This window comes from Salminus brasiliensis, chromosome 2 (assembly GCF_030463535.1).
Source record: "Salminus brasiliensis chromosome 2, fSalBra1.hap2, whole genome shotgun sequence".
Taxonomy (NCBI): Eukaryota; Metazoa; Chordata; class Actinopteri; order Characiformes; family Bryconidae; genus Salminus; species Salminus brasiliensis.
The window spans coordinates 52090726-52114039 of record NC_132879.1 but is presented as its reverse complement, the minus strand read 5'-3'; the positions used below and the strand labels follow the sequence as shown (position 1 = coordinate 52114039).

The 23314-nt window shown below is 43.8% G+C and overlaps 1 protein-coding gene across 1 annotated transcript; it reads right to left on the bottom strand.

The window, feature by feature from the left end:
• Positions 1 to 1391: 1391 nt before the first annotated feature.
• Positions 1392 to 22691, bottom strand: cand1 (cullin-associated and neddylation-dissociated 1). The gene is made up of 16 exons (XM_072673126.1): positions 22398 to 22691; positions 18219 to 18362; positions 15668 to 15822; positions 15320 to 15443; positions 14201 to 14457; positions 12864 to 12969; positions 11251 to 11396; positions 7864 to 8156; positions 7522 to 7663; positions 6214 to 7215; positions 5466 to 5957; positions 4453 to 4548; positions 4136 to 4305; positions 3881 to 4045; positions 3524 to 3631; positions 1392 to 2738 (listed from the first exon to the last, which is right to left on the bottom strand). The coding sequence occupies exons 1-16, from the start codon at positions 22463 to 22465 to the stop codon at positions 2514 to 2516; spliced, it is 3693 nt and encodes a 1230-aa protein (XP_072529227.1). The 5' UTR covers positions 22466 to 22691; the 3' UTR covers positions 1392 to 2513.
• Positions 22692 to 23314: the final 623 nt, after the last annotated feature.

Below are 23314 nucleotides of genomic sequence, written 5' to 3'. Positions count from 1 at the left end.
AACCTCTGAAACAGAAACACCTCAGAGTTTAATAGAGACGACCGCTGCAGGGCTCTGAAATGCAACACAAGTCAATATGTTCACAATCAGGTTTGGGAAAACGAAAAGGGCTACTGCTCCCTGCTACTGCTTTTGGTGAAGAAACCTTCCCCACTTTGGCCCGGGGGTCGCAGGTTTGATTCCCAAGCCATGCCAGTTTGCAATCTACAACCAGAGTCAGAGAGAGCACAACTGGCCTCACTGCTTTGAGGATATCATTGCAAGGATGTAGAATGAGCCCCACCCCACCTCCTCCCACCCCAAAAGAATTCTATTCCACTGCTCCACAGCTCACTGGTGGGGGCTTTGTAACCCTCGAACCCACGCATGGTGCCAAGAGGTTCATGTTTACCTGCTACATAGAGTCCTATTCTAGTGGCAATACTTCTAAACAAGCTGTGTGTGCATTCGCCAGCTTCTGTTAGCTGGTGTGGTAGAACTGGCGCTTTCCTCAGCGCATGTTGGCTACCTGGCGGTGGCTGACTTTGCATGAATCAGAGGAGACATGTGTTTGTCAGCATTTGTCAGCAACAGGTGCAACTCAAAGTAGCTGAATGCATTTGTTATAAGACATGTCCACAAACATTTGGACACTCTCGTTGAGGTAACTGGTTTTATGTGCGCTTCAGTTTAGGCTTTAGAGTCGTCGGGATGTTGCTAGAATAACACAAAAACTGCACAGTGTCTTCAAGGTGTTGGATGTGCTGAAAAGCTCTACAGCTGAGCAAAGCGACTGGATTTTTCCAATCAATCAATACTATGTTGAACTGATTGTTCAATCCAATACGTCCTCTAAAGCAACCAGCACAAAAAGCGTTAGATCATTCTGCTAGAAACTAAAGCTGGCACTCATAACTTGGCCTCCCCCCCCACAGTCACAGCTCAATCCCAGTTTAAGGGGGGGTTCAAAAAATATGAAAGCACGTATTTCGCTGCGGCAGATTAACGTACACTGGAACGGACATCAGGTTTTAAATGCAAGCAGAAATTGACCTTTTTATTGGGAATTTCTCAGTGAACGTTTTTTTTTACCATCGCACGCAGCGAGCACAACTGCTGCACTTACAAGCCTACTAGACTGTGTTTTACACTTCAGTAATCAGGGCACCAATCCAAGCTCCTGCACCTGTGAAACTAACCGTTAGTGAAAGATAAGGACAATTTCACCTCGTCCACAACCCTCGGAGGATTAGACGAGAGCGTTTTGAAACACATCAGGTTATACTGCGGCCTTAAAACTCACCAAACCGAGCCGGCCAATGGCTGAAACACTGCAGCCACCGCAAGAAAAGTGTCACTCCTACGAGCAGAGTGAGGGAATACTGTAATACAAACCTGCATGTGCTCAGAGATTATTCTCCACTCTTATTGTTTTTATTCACATGTGTGGAACTCTTGTCCAGACAGAGAAATTTCCCATTAACATTGGATTCAGATTTCACTTCTATAAGCTCGAGCCAAACAGAACTGTCATCAGGTGAAAAGTAAAGAAAAAAAATAAGGGAAAAAAACAAAAACAAAAAGGAAATCTTACACACACTCACGCACACACAGAGTGTATTTTAAGTCACTGGATGTCCAATACATGCTGTTTACACCATGTAAATCTGCAAATGGGTGGAATGTTTAAGGTCATGAAAGGGGTAAACAAGCCAGGTTTCATGTGTCCCCGGACACACAGCCGCGCTTTTTTAATGGAATATTTCTAACGCAGTCAAATCTCTCCAGAGCCAGCCGACCGAACATTTAGACAAAGCGATGGGAGGGACACGAGGTGACATTCAAATCGTACAAAAACGGCCATTAAATCTGGTCTGGTAAGAAACATGGTAACATAGAAAAAAGAAAGATGGTCCTTAAATCATCTCAACTGACTGAATGCTAGCATTTATTACCATCAATCCTATATGAGCCAGCAGTCCAGAATGCAGAGAACACTCCTTCTCCACTGGAAATGCAAAAGAAAGGAAAAAAAAAAAAAAAGCTTGTACAGTCTGTTTGTATGCCATCTGTTCAAGTGCCTTAATTCAGCAACGCTCAAAAGTCTGTGTGTGGAGGTACCTGTGGATCCTCTGGAATCATCAAGCTGGAACTGAACCCAGGAAAAGAAAAAACAAAAAAAAAAAAGTGGTGATGGTTTGGGTGTAGGGAAAGGAGAGGAAAAACAAGGACTGATGAACAATCAAAATGATTTCTTCTCTATTTAAAAAGAAAAAAAAGGAACGTGGTGATAAGCTCTGAAGCTTAGGAGAATGTACCTCTTCCTTTTTTCATTTTTTTTTTCATGATTTTTTTTTTTTTACCTTTTATCTCAGTTTTTTTTAAGCTTTTCTTGTTTTATTTTTTTTGTTTGTTTCTTTTCCTCCTATAATAGTTGATTCAGTGCAATGCATGGAACGATAAAAGGGTCCCCCAGAATTGGTTTTCTTGCAGCTTGATGTTGTAAGTGAAGGTGTCAGGCATGGTGGCGCAGTTTAACTGGTGTCCATGGACTCCATGTTGGCTGACGAGGAGTCCCTCTGGATGCTGTCGAAGATGGCGGCCAGCTCAGGGTTGGAGCTGATCTGGGACTGGAACTCGCTCATCAAGGGGCTCTTCTCCGCCTCAGGGATGGTCAGCAGGGCCACTACCGCCCGCATGGCAGACCTTTTCAGCTCATCCTGTTTCTCAAACTCCTGCTTCACAGAGTTTGCCTTTACCTGAGGGAGCACAGGAGTAAGGGTAGGGTAGTTAGCAGTTTTTATTAACAAACTGAACTGTGCGAGTGCCTCAACACAAGCTACAAACTGAGCTTAAACATAGCGTTTGACAGTCAAAGCTACCTCCCTACAGGTTTCAAATGCAACCCAAATCTAACATCATTCAAACAATCAGGGACTTCTAAAAGTAATTAGCAGGAACAGGAGGGTGGATTAGGTTGGATGCAAAGTCCTAGGAAGCTCTCCAGGAGCATGGGGTGGAGACCACTGTCCTAAACATATTCCATCAGAAGCCTGGTGTCTAAAGCCTGCTTCTTCAGTTCCACATTTAAGCTGTGAGGCTGACGCAACAGCTAACAGGTAACAATCAGCTTTTGGTTAGAAATTAGAAGCGATAATCCAGGAAAGCATTCTCAGCCCTGACTCGCCCCCTAGTGGACGTAGCTTTAAAATCATCCTGAGGTCCAGACGAGTATGTGATCCATGCTGCTCAAATAGCTGCAGTGTACCATATATACACACCCATTAATAGCAAGTATATACCCAACCAATTATATACCCTACCTATGTTTTAAACAGATAGTATTATTTCTAGAAACATAGACAGGCTTTAAGTGGGTGGCTAATACGTCTAGCCATTTGGGTAATTAACCCCTGATTCTGAAGTTAGACACTACACATAATTTTGTCCATTTTGCATTGACATCCGCTTCACTTGCTATACTTCAAAAACATGCTTAAAAGCCATGTTCCTTGTGACCACCCATGGAGGACTGTTTGTTTACCTTTGTGGTGCACGTAGCTCTAAGAGGCTCTACCAGTCTGTCCAGCCTCTGCAGCACAGCACTAGGACACAAAGTGGACAGTCTGGCTAGCATCAGGAATGTCAGCATCTGAAAGGAGAAAGATGGGAAGGAAAACAAACAAAAAAGGAGGAAATTATTCAAATAAAAGTGTAGAAAATTCATCTCATCTAGCTGCAGTGCTTTACGTGAAGGCAGCTTTGATATGCCTGCCCAGTTGTCCTATCTAGCCCGTTCACGCTTTCATCTTTTGTGTTCACCACACGAGCTGAATGGTAAAAAGGTACAGAGTCATGAAAGATTCATCGCTCAGAGCGATAATGAAAAACGACGGCCTACCTTGATGTCGTAATGGTCTTTAAGTCCGTCTTCAACGTGGTTAAGAAACTCAAAGATGTCAAGTCTGTCCAGGCAGCTGTCTAAAAGGGTGTACATGCACTCAAACGCAGCCTTCCTGATGTCCAGGCCGTCGTCCACCGTGTGTTTAAATGGACCCATTTCAACCTAAAGCGGCAGAAAGAGAATCTTAATGAGCTTCAAAAGGAGCAGCGAGAGGGAGATGGTGACAAATTAATAAAGAGAATGTAAATTTACCTCTCTAATCAGCTCTTTGCGCACTTTGGTCTCATTGTACAAGTGAGGGAGAACAGTGTCCAAGAGGTCTCGGATAAGGGAGGGCTTATTATGGGCTGCGGAGTTGAATGTTACAAGGGCGACCCTTCGCACGTTGAGGTCTGGGTCTTCCAACGTTTTCAAAAAATCACCTAGAACATAAAGACGACGGAGAAGAAAAAGAAAAATCATTAAAATGATTAAATGCACTGCTGATCTTTAAACTCTTTTCAAAGTGAGAGAGGAGGAAAGTGTCCACACTCTGAAAGAACCTGACAGTCTTTGCAAAAAGCTCTTACCTATGCAGTTTTTCAGGAGGGGATCAATTGTCTGTGGGTGGTCTGAAATTGTGAACTTTACAGCAGTAACTACAGAGCTTCTGGCATAAGAAGATCCTGGAGGTGGGGAGAGAGGGGAGAGGGAAGAAAAAGAAATCAATGAGGGATAAAATATGAAAGCAGACCGACTCCAATTGGAGCAGAAATCTAGCTATTCATTCTCAAATGAAGCTGAAGCATCTCACAGATTGAGGGAATGCTACTGTATAGATAACCGTAGTTGTTCTTTCCAGAATTTGGTAATACAAACACAGTCTGCCTGACCCTCACGGCCTGTTCCAGTAACTGACATCTGATCTAGATCACCAGCAATGATTACCTACAGAGTATGTTCGGTCATGGAATGGAACAAAAAAGACTGAAGGTTGTTATTTAAAAAGACCCTAATTTCTTTCTTTGCACAATACAGGCAGAAATTGAGCATTAATGAGTCAATATTTATAGAGAACAAGACTAAAAAACTATATCATATGTGGAGTGCTCCCTTCTGGACTATATTTGTTTATTAAGGTCAGTATCAAACCTAATCCAGTATTTTACATGGATTAGTTCGGAGGGGAAAGGGGGAAATGTGTTATCTTGCACTTTTTAAACAGATTGTTTAATGAGCATGCAAGAATAGCAGAACGGTGGTGAGACACAGGCAGGGATACGAAACTGCAGCTCCTTGCTGAGATGCACACAGAAATATGGACAGTGTAATTTGTGCAGCTCCACATTATTGATCTGTAGATCTGGTAGTATATTAAATTGCATACAGTTAACACACAGGGAAAAAATCATTAAATCAACCAGGCGATCAGCTGACTCATCTCATGTGCTACAAGAATGAACCAATTTGAACCCATCTATGTTTAAGTGTTTGGAAAAGTTTAGGTTGTTGCAACAACTTAATCAAATAGAATAAAATAGTTGAAAATGCAGATACCAACAAGAAGCTCTAAATGTTCTAATGCACAGAGCATAATTCTCACCTGATAACAAATAGCCCTTTAGCCTGGGCAGCAGCGTCTCTGGGTCTATTAGGGTGAGCTTCCCCAGACATTCGGCTACCACGTTGCGGGTGCCCTCCTCGGTGCACTCGCAGTGTTTGAGCAGCAGAGCCCACACGCTCTCCACATACGGCTTGAGACCGGACACAGATGCCGAGCTGATGATTTCCTTGAGCGAGTGCAGCAGCAGGTACTGACGCTTGGGCTGGCCCGAAATCTCCTGCAGCACGAAGGGCAGGTACTCAGGCAGGTTACCCACGCTGATGCTGCCCAGGGCGTACGAGGCGGCCGATTTCACCTCCTCACTGGCTGAGGAGAAGGCGTCGAGGATGACCGTCTTCAGTTCAGGCTGGCCACTCAGGTCCACGTGATGACCCACTTCACCCAGGGAGAGCAGGGCCAGGAGGCGGATGGAGTCAGTGGAGCGAGAGTTTTTCACATCTTGGATGAACTGTCCCACCACGGCTGGGCCCTCTTTGGAGTTTTTAAAAAGAAATTATATTGATTAAATCAGTTTACTGTCATGCTAAATTACAGCTTGATACACTTTTACAAGTGTACGGTGGTATTAGGGAAAAAAAAAAAAAATAAAAAAATAAAATAAAATAATATATATATATATATATATATATATATATATATATATATATATATATATATATATATATATATAAATAATGTATATATAAATACACATACATACATATCATTATGTCTCAAGAACTATTACCTTTGGGGCACGCCCGTGTGAGTGCTGCAACGCACTTGGCGATGGAGTAGTAGGACTGCTTGTGGGTGAGGGCAGCGCTTTGTGCATATACAGGGCCGGTCAGCATCCTCAGCAGGTCCATATAGCCCAAGCTGGCCGTGCCGGTGGCCACCAGCGCCTGGAAAAACTCCAACATGGCGCTAAGCGCACCGCCCTGGAGCAGCGGCGAGCGCACCAGCGCGATCAGCTCAGCCAGGATGGAGCCGCTGATCTTGGAGAGCGAGTCTGGGTGCACGCGGGCCAGTGTGGTCAGGAAGCTGATGGCCATCTGCGAGACATGCATGTCGCTTTCACTGATCAGTGGCGGCAGCTCAGCCAGAACAGCGTCGATCATGGCTGGCGTCACGCAGTCACTGTAGTTCTTCACCAGGATGTCCAGTGCTGCCAGAGTGCTTAGCTTCAGTGCCCGCTGGTTCTTGCGGAGGAAGGAGGCCAGGATGGGCACAGCCTCGCCAAGGATGGGGCGCAGATCAATCTTGAGCGGCGAGCCAGCGATCAGCGTCAGCGCCTTCACCGTGGTCAGCCGGGTGATCTCGTTCTTCAGCCGCTCCAGAAAGATGTGCAGTGTGCCGGGCAAGTCAGCGCCCAGGCTGTCCCCGAGGTTACAGATGATCTGTCCCATGCAGGAGATGGCGCGCTCCTTCACCTCCTGGTCGATGTCGGCTGCCTTCAGACGCTTGATGGTACAGGCGAACAAGTCGCTGATGTAGGGCGAGGCGTCAAAGGCGTCCGTCTGGTCCAAGGGCCGGATCACCCGCACCAGCTGCTGGGTGACCAGAAGGGCTTCGGAGGTGATCTTGTAGAAGGGATCGCCCACACAGGCCACTACAGGGGGCACCAAGGCCTGGACGTGGGGGTGGAAGACTTGAGGCTGGTGGTTGCACAGGATCACGTACAAACAGGATAGGGCATCGATCTTCAAATTGGAGGAGCTTGATTTATCGTTTAGAGAAAATATGATTCCTAGTAACAGAAGGCAGAACAAAAGGTTTATCAAACGACAAAAAGACAAATCTCTGCAAAAACAGGGACCATCTGAGGACTCTTACAAAAGAAGATCTGCAGAAAAGATTTTTGTTTTCTGTAAAAAGCAGTTTTTTTAAGTTCACCCCTTAAGCAACTGTAAATGCTGCTAATACAACTGACAAAAGTTCATCTGCAAAATGGAAGTCATCCATTCTAAATAAATGTACATGCCTGCATATAGAAAATGCTCTTGCTCCTGTGAAATGGAGTGGGGGGGGTGTGGTTGAGACCTAGGGCACATACCTGGGACGAGCACAGGGATGTGCTGAGTCAGAGCCCCAGGCAGCACGTTCACCAGCTCTGTCAGCATGTTGAAGCAGCACTGCCTTGTCTTTACGCTCTTCTCCTTCATCTGTTTATGCAGAGCTTTCACGATCATGGGCACCTGCACAGACAAACACACACGCACGCACACAGTTCACCTCCTGACAAAACACTTGCGTGCATAAGCGAGCAAGACCAACACAGCGAATCACCTTGGATGTCATCAGAACTCACATGTAGATGCCATGCGTGACTGTGGTCATATGCACCTGTGACTTTGATACACAGTACAGGTGCATGTGCGTGTGTATGTGGCTCTACCTGGCTCTGAAGCATTGTGAGGGGAGTTTCGCCCTGCTCCATGGCATCAGGGTCACAGAGCCAGCTCTGGGCTGGCCGAGTCTGCTTGAGCAGGGACAGGTACGCGTGGAAGACGTCAGCCTTCACATTCTCCTCTCGTTCTTTAAAGCGCGCTATGAGTGCCGGAGAAACCGTGCGGTAGAACTCGGGCAGCATCTCGTGCCGGGTGCTCACCACGGCGTCCAGGCACTTGGCTGCCGCCCGCCGCACCTTCCAGCTCATGTCATCGTCATCACTGTATTCATCATCACTTCCTGCAACAGATCCAAACAAAATGCAGTGGGTAAAACGTGGGTAGAGACACAGGCACAGCTTTATTTATTTCCAAGACTACCAGTGGGATTCGGCAGAACAGCAGCAGGTTTTGTTGAATATACATAAGACACATAACTACAGTAACTTTCAGTAATAACGCGCATAACTTAAGCTTTATTGCTCTCAATTAAATAAATGCGCTGTCCTTTGAAATCTTCACGTTGAGCTTAATCCAATTTGTTTCTCAGACCCCCGCAGTGCAGATTCTGCGACTTTTTCCCTTGAAGTCTCCATATCAGCAACAGCAACATCGAGGATACGAGTAACTCAAAGGGACACAAACACATCCTCGACTGCTGCCAGACTCCACAAGCCACCGGGGATGTTTACAAGCTTGCGAGGAGCCAGCATGATAAATTATTGAATGGGGGAAACAGAAAATAGGTATGAACGAGCGAGTTACAGAAGAAAGGCACAGGCAGTCAAAGAGATGCAGACCCCTTGAAGCAAAAACGATCAAGACAAGCAATATTTTCACTGAATATTTAAAACAGGAACAAAGCCAGGAGGTTCAACAAAGCCAGTTTAACTGCTTAAAAAGCTACAATATGCAAGGTGGAACTGATGGATCTACCTTTTAAAAAGTCAAACCTTTAATTCTACATCACTTAGAGGTGGAACTACACACTATATGTACAAATGTTTGGACAGCCCTTCAATCAATGCATTCAGCTACTTTCAGTTGCACCAACTGCTGACAGATGTGCAAATGCACACACACATACCTTGTCTAGCGCCTGTAGAGAAGTACTGCCAATAGAAGTGGACTGTCTGGAGAAAATGTGAACCTACTGTCATCAACCCCAACGCCAGGCATAGGCTAACAGTGTATAAAGCCCCCCAGCTTTGAGCTGTGGAGCACTGGAACTGTGTTCTCTGGAATGATGGCTGGTGCTCCATCCAATAACTTTGGGATGAGGTGGGGATGACGTGGGGTGGTGATCATCAAACACCCCAACCTTACTAACGCTTGGCATTGAACGCAATCAAATCCTCACAGCAATGCCCCTCCAAAATCTAGTAGAAGTCCTTCCTCACTGGACAGAAGAGACAGTTACTTCAACAAAAGAAGGATACATTTTAATCCTCTTGATTTTAGAAGGATGACCGAATGAATGAGCAGGAGTCCCAATACTTTTGTCCATATTTGGTATATTGAATAAAACCCTAAACCTTACCCTATAACTGCAACCATATGCTTCCATGGTTTTAATTAATGTCTGATAATGCAGTGTCGAGTAATTCATCTCCATGACATTTGTAGACCTTCAAGCATACAGCTTCAGATCATGCCACAACACTGCAATAGGGTTTACACTGAGGGGAAATTACAACTTCTGGAACTGCCTGATCATTGTGAGCTAGAGCTATTGTGATCTTTGGATCATTGTCTTGTTACAGGACCCAACTGCACTTTAGTTCTATAATAGCAGAACTTCTAGATCCCTCAATTGTAGAAGTGTCCAGGTTCTCATACATCCCCAAACCATCACAACCTGACTGGACAACCTGTGCACTGCCACATCCATTCAGATTTAAAGGCTCAAAGGTAGCTTGAGATTTTAGAGGGCAGGCCCAAAACTAGTCGGGCCGAAGAACTAGAACTTTGCAGTGTTTCCTCCTGAAAAATGACGTTGCACACCAAATACACAAAAAGCACTTTCCTATCAGACTCCACCCATAAGACACTACTACAGATTTGACTGAACAACCTGAAAAATGTCCACAAATTCAGACGGAAGCAGTTTTTTTTCACCTTTTGATACATCATAGGATGGGGTTTCTAGTGTGGCCAGGGTGCCTTTACATTTCTGAATACTGACTGAAGCCATCAGCATTGACAATATCTGAAACCATAAATGTTGGCAAAGTTTGGGGGTTGACCTTCATTCTTCACAGTAACACAAAAACAGTGTATTAATCTGTATTAAAATACCATCCAGCTTTTCAAATTATGCTGGGAAAAAAAAATCACAGACCTCAAATCATAAGGAGTCAATAAAATAAACTACTATGGGGAGGGATGGTATATAAAGCCCAACACGACACCTTTCGAAGGCAGATTTCTCACAGAAAGCCATTGCTTTCTAGCCTCTGCAGCTTCAATAGCCTTTTATTTACCTTCATGCGCAGCTTTCACAGAGAACAAACATGCCGTTCAGTCCTCCAAATAGCCAGTGCGAGTGAGACACTACATTCCCATCTTACGCACTTAATGGAGGTAGTGGGCACGAGTGGCCTCTTGAAATCCACTCGACTTTCAATAACCACCTTCACCTTCCCTACAGGAGGAGACGCTGCCACAGGCACTGTGCCCTGCTTTAAAGCTCCTCTGCTTGTTATGGAGCGATGGGTCTCTGCAAAAAAGCAATCTCATAGCCAATATCATCAGCTGCGAAGGCCGAGCCATTCAAAAGGCTCCAGACTAGGCCAAGTTATTCATTCTAATAACAAGGTGCTTGGAACAATCTGGTGCAGACCCTATGCCTCCACCCAGGGTCCACTCTTGATCCCTGCGAGTGGGCAAGCAACAGATCTCTGACTGAGCCATTCTAAAGTTGCTGCCTCGAGGAGATATCACTGGGTTTGATGGACTTAATCCCACCCCCGTTGTAAAGGAACAGTAAACGTAAATAATAAAAAGACAAATTCTCAACAGTACTGATACTGCCATATTACTTCTACTACCGTCTGAGATCCCCTAAAGCATAAGCAGGTCTTATCAAATACATTTCATTTGCCATTTTATTTGGCACCTGTCCCACCTGAAATCAATGATTTCCAACTACACCACTGCATGTAGTTATAGTTGCATGTTACCTAAAACAACCCCATGCAGCTCCTACAGCAAGATGCTGATATCCAATCAGTACTCATTATTGGCCTACATCCTAAATTCAGATACCAGAATCGGTAACAAGATAAAAAGAGACATCCCAAACATATGCAGAGCACTGGCTGGCCATTTACAGCCAATCAGAAGACCTTTGGTGCAACAGGTGGAGAGGAAACATGCGTGAGCCCTCCTTATACCTTGGTAGTCTTCGTCTACGCCATCCGCGTCCATGGCATTTTCATCTTCGTCCTCATCGTCATAGTTGTAGTTGGGGTCATAAGTCAAGTACTTCAGGCAGATGTTGATTATTGTGGGGACATGGGGGTACACTTCTTTTGGACATCTAGGAATGAGAACACAGAGCATTTTTGTTTGTTAATCTGCTCAACACTGCATTGAAAGCTCCTCCCGTTTTAAGCACATGCCCAGCAGGATGGCTACAAGCTGTGTTCTCCTCAACGTCTTGTTTACTGCTCTATTCTCTGCAAGCTTATCTTAAGACAAACACAAGCAGATAATCTTCAAATGAAAAAAAAAGGCTCCACATGTCTCTCGGTCTGGCTGTGCTACAGAGATACTGACTTTGATTAAATCACAAAAGAAAGTCCATATAATAAAGTAGTGAACAAACACTAAGGAGAAAAGGGGCGGGTGGCAAAAACTCATTTCGCCCACTGAAACCATGAAGGGAAGGAGTGAATGTGAATAAGCCCAAGCAATTCCTAAGCAAGGTTCTCAAGGTGACTACTAAACATTCAGAGACATTCCTGAGGTTGGGTTGACTGAAATATGCATCCCTCAGCACAGAGCCTATTCTCCCAGCTGGGGTGTTCTGGTGCAGAGAGCGGAGCACAGACTTTCCCTTCGCATGGCATGACTGAACTTGTCAGTTAAAAATCTCTCCTGCTTTCTCTCCTTCTACTAATGTGGAACCTTTCATGGAGTCCGAAGTTACATGAGCCTTGGTATTTTTCTGATAATTAATCAATTCACTTTTTTTAAAGGCAGAAAAAGCCACAAAAATGGATATACACGAGCAACTGTGCATATCTCTTCAAAGATTAGATATCTTACTGAACTTGAAAGCCTTCAACAGTGCATGAACAGCTAAATCATATAAATGGGTGTGTCCAACAGGCTCCGTCTGCTACTGTAAGAGAGACCAGTGGGAGATCTTAAACTGTAGCGCATTAAAAAAGGCATTATCACACATTGTGACCAGATTGCACATGACTAACACCTGCAGTCACAAGATTATGAAGACTGGTCGAGATCTTCTCTCACCGTGTCTAACTGGTGGATTTGTGCATCAGTCATCAGCCTCACATCTGTAATTTGTGCATTCATGCATCAGTCTATAGTTGTGTGTGAAACTGACCAATGGACGCTCATAAAAGCTCATTACTTCTCTTCCTGTTTTCACACCACTTTATTCATACAGTCTAATACTTCTTTGAGCCTCAGCGTATGGTAAACCCATTTCCAGCACCAAAACAATTCATCTACATGAGGAAAGATATGTTTTCACAAGAAACATGAAGAACTTCTAAAATCTGGCTTCATTTTTTCAGGGTTAGGGTCAGATTCTCTGCATGCAGTGCTCTAGGGGGCATGGAAATTAGAGAGTGTCGGAAACAAGTGGGTCTTATCTTGTACGCAAGATCAGAAGATATGCACAATAAATAAATACATAGAAATTAATAATACCCTCTATAATCATTGACTTAAAAAAAGCAAGCATAATAAACACTAATATAGTGAATAATACTAACACCGCTAATAACCCAACTCCTGTATTGTGTATACCAACCTCCGAACAAAGGACTCAAAGGCTTGTATGCAGTATTCTCTCAGTTCGTCATCATCAATGTTGCAGAATTTCACCACCAGTGGAATGATCTTCTCCAAATACTCGCCTAAGGGAGGACAGGAACAAGCTGGTTAACGTTCTGGCAGAGTCTCTATGCATGTCACTTGACCGATCTGAGCACTGCCTAATCTAGACCACAACACATGGAGAGCAGAACTTGACATCAAAAAGGAGCCAGAATTCACAGGGAAATGAAATGACTTTGGAAAAGCTGCCCGATAAAGACTTTGTCTTTCAACCAAGTCAAATAAGTGATCATTAAAAGATGGTTCATGCACACACAAAAAAAACTTAATTAAAACCAGTAGTAAGAAAGAGAACTGCAAAATGGCTTTGAGTGCACTTCACTGAAGTTATCTTCCACATCTTAATCGCTGTTGTCTTTGTCACACCAAACAGAGGCAGTAATTGGTTGATGGGCGAACACGCACGCTAGAGAGGCTAACCTAAATGACTTTTCACTTCATTTCTCTCGCAGCTTCCAGGGCTCAGCCTGGTGGCGCGACTGCAAGACAAAGCCCGAAGACAAGGTGACAGGTAATAACGGCATGACTGCAGATCACCCCATCGCCTGTCACATACACACACACCCCAATGGGCTAGTCATCTGTGCAGTCAGACTTCAAGGAGAGGCAACTTCTACCCGGCATATTTCTCTATCTGAGCGAAAAGAAAAACGTCCGTCAAACAGTAATGGGAGGGGGAAAAAAAAAAAAGAAAAAAAAAACTCTGCCTCAGATGGAATAGGCTGAACTGTTCATCATTTTAGGCAGAAAATATAACAATCTAGAAACGGTGGCCTTGCTATAGGCACAAAGGACTCACGGCCCAAATGAGAAACTGAAAGGAGAGTTCTGTCAGTTGTGTTTAGGGGGCATCTGAGAAAGAAGCCTTAGCATCTCAAGGAAAAATAAAGAAATAAACTTTACGTATCTTATAAACAAGGCAATTAAGTACACGTCTGAGTGAGCTAGCATTTCAACGAATGATAGCCAAGGTTGTTTACATTTTGCCTGGTTTATTAAATACATAAAATAAAAAGATTATAAACCATTATAAAAAGCTTTGCTTGGCATATAGCATATTCAGCAACACTGCTCCTCCTCTATTGAGGCTTGACTTTCTGGCAAGCACACCGTGCCATACCAGTAGGAGAGCGCCCTTGGGCAAGACTCCCAACACTACATTCCCTTACTTCTGTGCCTTAATCCAATTGTAAGACACTCTGAATAAGAGCACCTGCCTAACGCCATAAACATCAACACAAATATTCTCACCGATTCTGTGGCCAGCCTGTCGGCTGATGGCGGCAATGCACTGGATGTAAGTGCGAGTGGTGGACATGGAGTCGTTGCGAGAGAGCTCAGACAGTAAGTGCTCGATGAGATCCACGAAGACAAGGTTTCCACAGCTCATGACGAGGTGACCGAGGGCGATGATGGTCCTCTTCCTCACAGCCAGTCGCGGGCTAGTCAGCTGAGGGAGCAGGCAGCTCAGGATGGAGGGGTGGAAGTTCACCAGCAGGCCTCCTTGTCTGAATAAAAGACACATTGAAGCAGCGTTAACTCTAAATCTGCAGAACATGAGGGATTTGAATGTTAGCAACAGGGCTGTGTATTGGTGAGACAGTGGGGATATGACGCGTATAGACGATACAGGGGTTCCAATTCAATATATTGCGATATGTTTACCTCTCATCCAATCAGAACAGTGGGATCTGAAGAGCACAGGGTTTGAACAACATACAACAAACCAGTGTCCGCCACCAATTTTTACATGTAAACGATCAATTAAAAATCAATACTGTTGCAATACTTTGATAAATCGATATTTTTGTAAATCTCTAGTTTGCACCAGCACTCTTAAAGCCTTTTTATCTTGTACACTTAACTAATAACCCCAAAATTTAACGAGGAGTACAACCGGCCGCAGCACTGATATTCAACCTTCTATTGTCTACAGCAGTGATGATGCACAGCCTCTATTTAACCCAAGCAAAAATACAAGCCAGTTGACCATTCACATTCAATAAGCCTTAGCTTTCTACTTTATGTAATACGAGTGCAATAACACGCAAATGTCACAACGCAAATGACTGATATGCTTGCATCATGACAGTTTTGATAAAATGCCAATAACCTTCACTGCAAACAATTATTACCTCCTGCATATATAGGCACACAGCAAAGAACCATCACCCAAACAGCAGCAATATGGGTCCACACATCTCAGTTAAATGAGAGGAGAGCCTTCAGGGGCCCTACATTCCATATGGACATGCGTCCACAGAAGCACCCACGAAAAAGGTCTTAGCAAGCACTACGCCCATCTACAAACTCAAGCATATTTCTCCCATCAGGACTGTGTCAGCTGCCGCATTGCCGGTGTGTGCGCACCTGCAGAGCATGTCAGCCATGATGTCCAGGGCTTCGAGCTGTACGGATACGTCCTCCTGCTTGGCAATAGCGCTCGTGAGGCGGCCCGTGATCTTTTTGCACACGCTGGCAGCAAGGGCAGAGCCTGAGGGAAAGACACAAAAAGCACAGTTCAGCCAAGACCTCCCTCCTGCTCTGGAAAACAATAAAAAATTTCAGGAGCTGTAAATGCATGCCCCTGGCATCATAACACACAGCGCTGACAGAAGGGCTGTGAAAGGCACACTTATGGTGTCAAAACATGCATTCAGCATCTTCACGAACACACAAAGGGGATAAAACGAACAAACAAAAGGTCAGGGAAGTTACCGCTGGATGCTGGCGGGAGCTCCCCAATCACTGTCTTCAGGCCGATGCTGGAAATATCCCGAAGCTGCTCTTTATCTGACAGCATGTTCGTGCACAACGTGTCGACAATCGTTTCAACTTGGTACTCCTTCACTTTGCTGACAAGCGGCCCCAAACTGCAACACAGAACCAGACAGACATTTAGCATGATGACAGCAGTCACTGCATTCATAGTTGAGTAACATACAGATTAGCCATACAGATGATGGATCAAGTCTCTAGAGTTGTTAAAGGCTGTAGAATAAGTTAGAATAGCTGTTCGAAGATTGTGCACATCGCTGCTGTCCAATGAAAAACATACACCTCCGTTTTTAGTTTCCCTCATCATTTGAACCCTGCAGCTGCTTCTGCACACTGCGGTTCATTTAAAATGAATGGATCGAAAGAAATGCTCCAAAATAAAAAGATGATAAAATAGGATAAAATATTTCTACACTGACTTCCATTGAAAGTTTTTTTTTTCCCATTTTTGGGGAGGTTATTTTTCACTGCACAGCAACAATATATAAATCAGTTTGCTCTTTTGATGATGAAGGGAACAGAACAGAACAGAAATACCTTATGGAACGAAAAGAAAATGTAAAGAGATTAGAAGTTAAGATTGTTATCCACTTCAGTAAAGCTGCCATTCTGGAGAGTTTATAAAAATAGATTTAACAAACCGTACATTTTAATTGAGTATATTTAGTAGACTGAGTTTTATCAAGCATGCGTGATGCACAAACATTTCAAATAGGGATGCACCGATACCACTTTTCCCTTTCCGATACCAGATTTTTAAGTATCTGCCGATAGAGAGTACCGCCATTGATACCAACTTTGACTTAAATACCGGATAGAGGCTATAAATCTTGATATTTATAGTTTTACCTTTTTACAGATTGCACTTTTCTTTATATCTTTCCTCAAATAGATATAATGAACATTAACTGATTGAGTAGCTGCACATTTGACGTTTGAGAACTATGAAAAAATAAAAATTGCCACAAAGCAGTAACAGGTGCAGGTAGAGAAGCGCAATCTTGCTAAACTTGACCAAACAGCTTTTAACTGGTGTTTAAAATTTACATTTCAGAGCATTAACAAAATACCAGTTTATAAACAAAATGTGATTATGCAGCAATTTCACGTTCAGGTACACGTCTCTAAACTTCAGTGTGTGGTCTTTAAACAAGCTGCTGAAACTTAACTTTTAGTTTCAGAACCAGTAAAACAACACATAAAAAGAAAAAGTTAATGTAAAAGGTTCATTTAATGTCTGTTTAATGTTAACTATTTATGACTAGCTTTTACTGGTTGTTTAAATATTTGGTTTCATAAAGTACGCAAACATTGTTTTATGTAAAAAATAAATAAATAAATAAATAAATAAATAAATGTAAGGTATCGGTAAGCTTCATGGGATTGGTGCTTTCTATTGCAGACACCAATATGGTATCAGTACTGGTGCAACACTAGCTACAACGATCCTGTTAGCTATCGTTAACAGCTGTTACAGTGCTGAACATCAAGACATCAAGCTTTAAAAAGTCTCAGAGATACAATAAACAAAGCTCAAGTTCGTTCCTCTCATCACCTAACAAAGTTTTGAATAAAAAAATATGTAATATACAATACTTACTTATAATTCTTAATAAGTAATAATAAACAGTTACAAATTAAAGAAGTTTGGTTCCCAGACAGCTTCTGTCAATTGAGCCACTAAATATCACCACCACATTACAAGTGTCTGCACAGTGCAGAGCAGATTCTGCACTCAGAAGGAGGACAAATTGCTGCGGTTGTACAGTCTTGCTGTCTTTCATCAGAAATAGAAAGATTTAAGATCCAAGGTGCAATGACTCAGCAGCTATTTTCTGAAAAAGCCTAATCAACATGTAGCATAACGCCTGGCCCTTAAGCACTAAGGGAATCAGCTCCGCATTCAAACGAACAATAATGCACCCCGAGCTATGAGGCAAGAAAGGAACACACTGAATACCGGAGATTAGGTAAAGCTAAAAATTTCAGGGCTGTGCGAGGCCCTACTCTGCTCCTCTGGGAACACTGAGCTCTCTTTGATTAGCTTCTGGGACTAATTCAGATGTAAACCTTAGAATCTCACAATGCACACGCATAACATCAGCGCTTGCAGTTAAACAGGGTGGGTGTGGTTCTCCAAATTATCCAACATCCCAAGTGCATTTGCTTGCCATTGGGTATTTGTGCATTTAACAGAAAATATAACAAAGCTTTAGGCTGTAACGGGACTTGAGCTTTTTACTTGGTATGCGACACGCACAAGGAATATCGACGCCAAATAAATAAATAACACCGCAGCCGCCTGCATTCAGCTGATCAGAATAAAGCAACAAACAACCTGAAGGGCTTCCACAGGAGCTCCTAACAGCAAAACTTCTGTGGTGTGCAAGTTTAAAATCTATATCCAAATGCTTATATACAACATGTGCTGCCTAAAACATGAGTATCCCATAAGCTTGGACTATTTTAACAGTGCAGATGATGCCCATACCATTTAACAGCCAGGTTCTGAACTTCGCCATTTTTGTCTTCCAGAAGTTTGAGGATCATCTTGACCACTTTCCGCTCGCTGTCGTCATCCAGCTTGATGGAATCTTTCTGCAGCTCGGACATCAAGTCATTCGTGGCCATAAACCTGTAGGAAAGGGACACATCACCGTTATACGTATGAGCAGACAGTGCTTATATTCTGTACAAATCCATTTTTCAATTTCCTGCTGAAAGCACAAGTCAGGCTGAAGTATTTCCTTGGATTTCCTTGGATTCCCTTGGAGCGATCGATTGGTTTAATTATGTGTCAGTTTGAATTTGACCAATCAGGTCACCTAGCCTATAAAGATTATACTCTGCAATCCATAATGCTCATCTGATGATGCTGCAGGAACAACATGGGCGCTTGTAAAGGGTCTATCGTTAAACAGACCGATTACGAGGACAGGTTTCTGCCGATGCACCGTAAGAAAAGCACACGGAGGTTGAATTCCCTTGTTTAGTGCAGACCATCATGAAAAGGCATTCGCAAGATCAGCAAACCAAATCAGGTTTCACTTGGAGGCAGAAAGTCACCCACAATTTTTGGTGGACCATGGTCCTCTTGTTTGGTGCGAACCCAAGTAGGGGTGGAGTATTCCCACTGCTCAAATCTGAACGGACTTTTTAGCACAGCTTTTAGAATTAGATGGAAGACGCCCACTTCGTCTGAGCATGAACATTAAAACTGCAGCATTTGAGCAAGAAGAGAAATGGAATAAGAGTAGAATAGTGGTTGGTGGTGGGGTGTGGGGTGGGGCATCCAAAATGTGACCCTCAGACAAATACAAGCAAAAAGAAATCGCTCTGGCCTAGGTTTGATGGCAAGGTATCCCTTATTCCAGCAAGATATGAAGGCAGGATGAATAATGCATGGGCAGACCACTCAACCACAGTGTAAGGGAACGCCATCAAAGAAACAACCTCTTCCAGACAATCTATAGCAGTGAGCAGACGAAACGTCCCGAAGAGGTAATCTTCTGCCAACCTAGGAAACAAGCATTCACAACAGCTAGGCATGTCAGGCCAGAGTCTGGAAATTCAACAGGAATTCAAGCATATTGATATTACAATTAAAAATCCCTCCTGTAACATAAACACACCAGCGACATGCACAACCTTCCCTCTTAAATATATCCTTACACTGTGCTGGGTGTAAAGCTGTGTTTACATCATGACAGTAGATGTAAGGAGGCAAAACCGATACTTAAATGTTATTTAGCAGCGACAGAAAATTCTGCCACCATCAGCGGCGACACCAGCTAATTCCCTGGTCAGCAGAACTCTCAGTAGAGAGCTCAATTTTCCCCGCTTTTGCCATCACCCACAACCAAAGCCGAATTCACTGCTTGGTGATTTCCTTATGCCTATACGCCTTTTGGCAGGCATGCTTTTTTTTTTTTTTGCATACGTCACCTTCGGATGCAGCACTGACACAGCATTTAGCGCTAGACGCTGCAGAAGAGGCCTCCCTCAGTCATGCCACATGACCCCAGGGGGTATCTGCTAATAAAGCTCAAACCCAGTGGAAACGACTCGCAAGTAAGTGGGAGAAAGAATCGGCTCTGACAGGTGTTGAGTCTCCACTGCTGAAGAACAACATAACAGAATACCTCAAAGTATACACTTTATAACTCATGGGACTTACTTAGGGAGCTCCAATACTGTCCACTACATTCAACTAACTGATCAAGCCCCAAAGGGGAAAGCATCCCAACAGTTCATCTCAAAATAAAGAGCACAGATTAAGGCACATCTTGCACTGCTGTCTCACAAAACATCACTCAGTCATGATGTTTAAAAAAAAAAAAAAAAAAAAAAAAGTACTGAAAGGTAAGTGGAACTGAAGTTAATAATACTGATCATCTCGTCCCAATGGCATCTGTCAAAGGCTGGGATATTAGGCAGCAAGTGACCAGTCAGTTCTTGAAGTTCATGTGTTGGAAGCAGGAAAATTAGTCAAGGGTTAAAATCTGAAGGACTTTGACAAGTTGTAAGATTGTGATGACTAAACAACCACAACACCTTCAGAGGTCTTGTGGAGTCCATGCTTCAAATATTAGGGAGGGCGTGTTTTACGTTACATTATGACTGATTGGTCAACCTTTTTAATTGGTGAATCAATTAAATTAAATGAAGAACAATTATAGAAGCTGCTCAAACTGCTCAGTTGGTCGAGTTCTCCTTCTCCGCTCATGGCCGTATGTTTTTAAGGGCGACTGTACTGAAGTATTAACAGAATTAAAATAATAATAAACCAACATAGGCAAGATTACATCAAATGGATGTTCTGAGAGTCTGTCTCGATTCATTTGTGGTGCATTCATTGCCCAGCCCTACACCACTGTACGATTTCACAGCAAAATCTGAACCTTCAAAATTATGACCCTAAAATAAAAATATTTTCAATATTTTATTGCATCATGATACACAATATGCTTTTCTGAGCACATCAAGGACATTAGCAGGGCTTAAAGAAAATTGATCAACTGCAGGTTTCATTAGCAACAGTGTAATGAGGCTGGTTTAACTGGATGACGTGCAGCAGATACGAATACAAAATATCTGAATAGCAGTTTTTTTTTTTACTGATGCATTTAGTCTGTAATTACACGTATAACCCTTTTACCATATCATCCAGCTCTAATGCAAAGTAGGAAAGCTGTAATAAGGTGTATGCTGGAGATCAGGCATTCTGACAGCAAGCACAGCTAATGCAGTCTCTAACTTTGCACATCAAGTTTCCAAACAACCTGCTACCCACTGAGATCATGCACCAGACTGCATGCACAGAAACTGGATACAGCCATTATGTTCATTTATTAAACTGATTAAAAACGTCAGGGAAACGAATGTGGGCTGAGTATCGCTGTAAGTATCCTTTCACTGCAACTTAATTTGCAGTTTCTTACCTATAACATCAATAAAGCAACTCTGTAAAATCCTTTACATTTACAAAGAGGCATGCACCGACCGGCCAAAACACACAACTCACTGGCAGGTGGTGTGGTCACAGTGAAACCTGTCAATAGGTGAGATCAGACACTCCAACAAAGGCAGAACTGTGACGGCTAGACAGCGGTCAGTACCTACCAAGAGTGCCCCAAGAAAGGACAACCGGTGAACTGGCGACAGGTGAGCCCCCCCACCTCACAACTTCTACAGGTCTTGGTTCCAGGTACCCCAGGTACCCCAGGACCCCTTCAGAGGTCTTGTGGAGTCCATGCCTCAAGTGATCAGAGCTGATCTGTTGTGGGACCTGCTCATCAGCAGATGGTGTTAATGGTGGCATTAATGATCAGTGTCTGGACCACCTGGAACACACCCTCACTGTCCGGTGATCGTGCAGCACAGCGTGGATCCACGTTGATAAACAATCCTAGACCACCTATAGCTACAGCACCAATGCCAAGAGCCTGCTGAACACCTCGACATTAGCTAAATAACAGCGTTAAGGCCAAGCCTGAACCCTCGGCGTTATCCTAACGTCCCAGCCAACGGGTTCATGACAAGTCAACTTTGTGACAGGCCACATTAGCTGGCTAGCTCGCTCGCTAGCTGCTTGGTTAGCTGGCGCTAGCTACCGGCCAGCTTAGCTAGCTAGCTTACGCATTACATTGCATTTTCGTTAGCATTTTAGGTTTCAGCTACAACAACAACAACATCCAAATAACCCTTAAAACGCCGTAGATAACTGTCTTTCACTTTCCTCCTCCCTGCCAACCTGGACAAGAGCAGCTCTTAGCTTAGCTTAGCTTAGTTAGCTAGCTAGCTAACTGGCTAGCCGCTCAGCGAGCTAGCGCTAAGGGGAGTAGCTAGCTAGCTATCTATCTATCTATCTATCTATCTATCTAACCCAGGCCGCAAAATACAGTGAATTCAAGTCAATGTCTTGAGTATAGAAGCAAAAACAGGAGCTTCCAGCTCTATCCAGCTTACAGCCAAGCAGACAAGCTAGCTAGCCAAGCAGCTAACAGGCTAAACCCAGCAGAGCGACAGATCTGCGGCCTAGCTGGCCAAGCTGCGCGGCGCACGATCGCGGTTTAACCCGGTAACAAGGCGCACACACGTGCCGCAGGTCTAAAAAAACAGGCAAATACGAGCAATATGAGCAGAGGGGATATTAGGGGGCACCGCTGACCTGAAATCCTTATCGCTGGAAGTCATTTTCTCCAGGAGATTAGAGATGTGGTAGGAGGCGCTCGCCATGTTTGCAGTCTGTTGGAGCAGCTCGCTGGTAGCAACCACTTGTGAGTATCGCGGCCAGAATCACTAGATATCCTCCCCCTCCACTTTCTCGCGTAGCTACAGGGCTGCGAAACAAGGCCGGTTCTCCACGATCTCTTCGCTCTGTGTGCGGCTGAGGAGAGCGATGGAGTTACACTCGCAGCCCCCTGAGTTTGGAGGTTTGAATGGAGGTCCTGCTTCGCTCTGCAAGAGGGAGGAGCTGCGGCTCCAGACGGCGAGGGGGCAAAGTTGAGAGAGATCTCCGTGGGCGGGGTTTCGCCCTTCATTGACAGCTGGATTGGCCAATCGCGGCGCCAGAAGGGCAGAGAGCGAGGTTGGAGGGGGAGTTCAGCACACAAACAAGACTGGATCGATCGATTGTGGTATTGATTGGGTTTTATTGATATGATATGAGGCTGCCTAATTATCCGCCAGCATGTTCACTACACTACACTGCACTGTGCATAAGCGCCAACGCTGCCACACACCGCCCCCATGCCACTGTCTGCTGGTGTTCACAGGCTGCTGGGACTTTGCATAGTTATTATTTTCTACCCTAATCTATATCCTATCTGTTCCATGCAACTGTTTATTTATTTAATTCTTAATCAAAACAGGCATTAACTACCATTTATTCATTTTTTTCAGTATCAGAAAAAAAACAACACAAAGCCTCGACAACTAACAGCAATCTAATGTCTAATTTACATTTATGGCATTTAGCTGATGCTCTTATCCAGAGAGACTTACAAGGTGCAAAATCAAATTTTATTATATTTGTCACATACATAGTCATACACAGTATAACTTGCAGTGAAATGCTTTTATGAC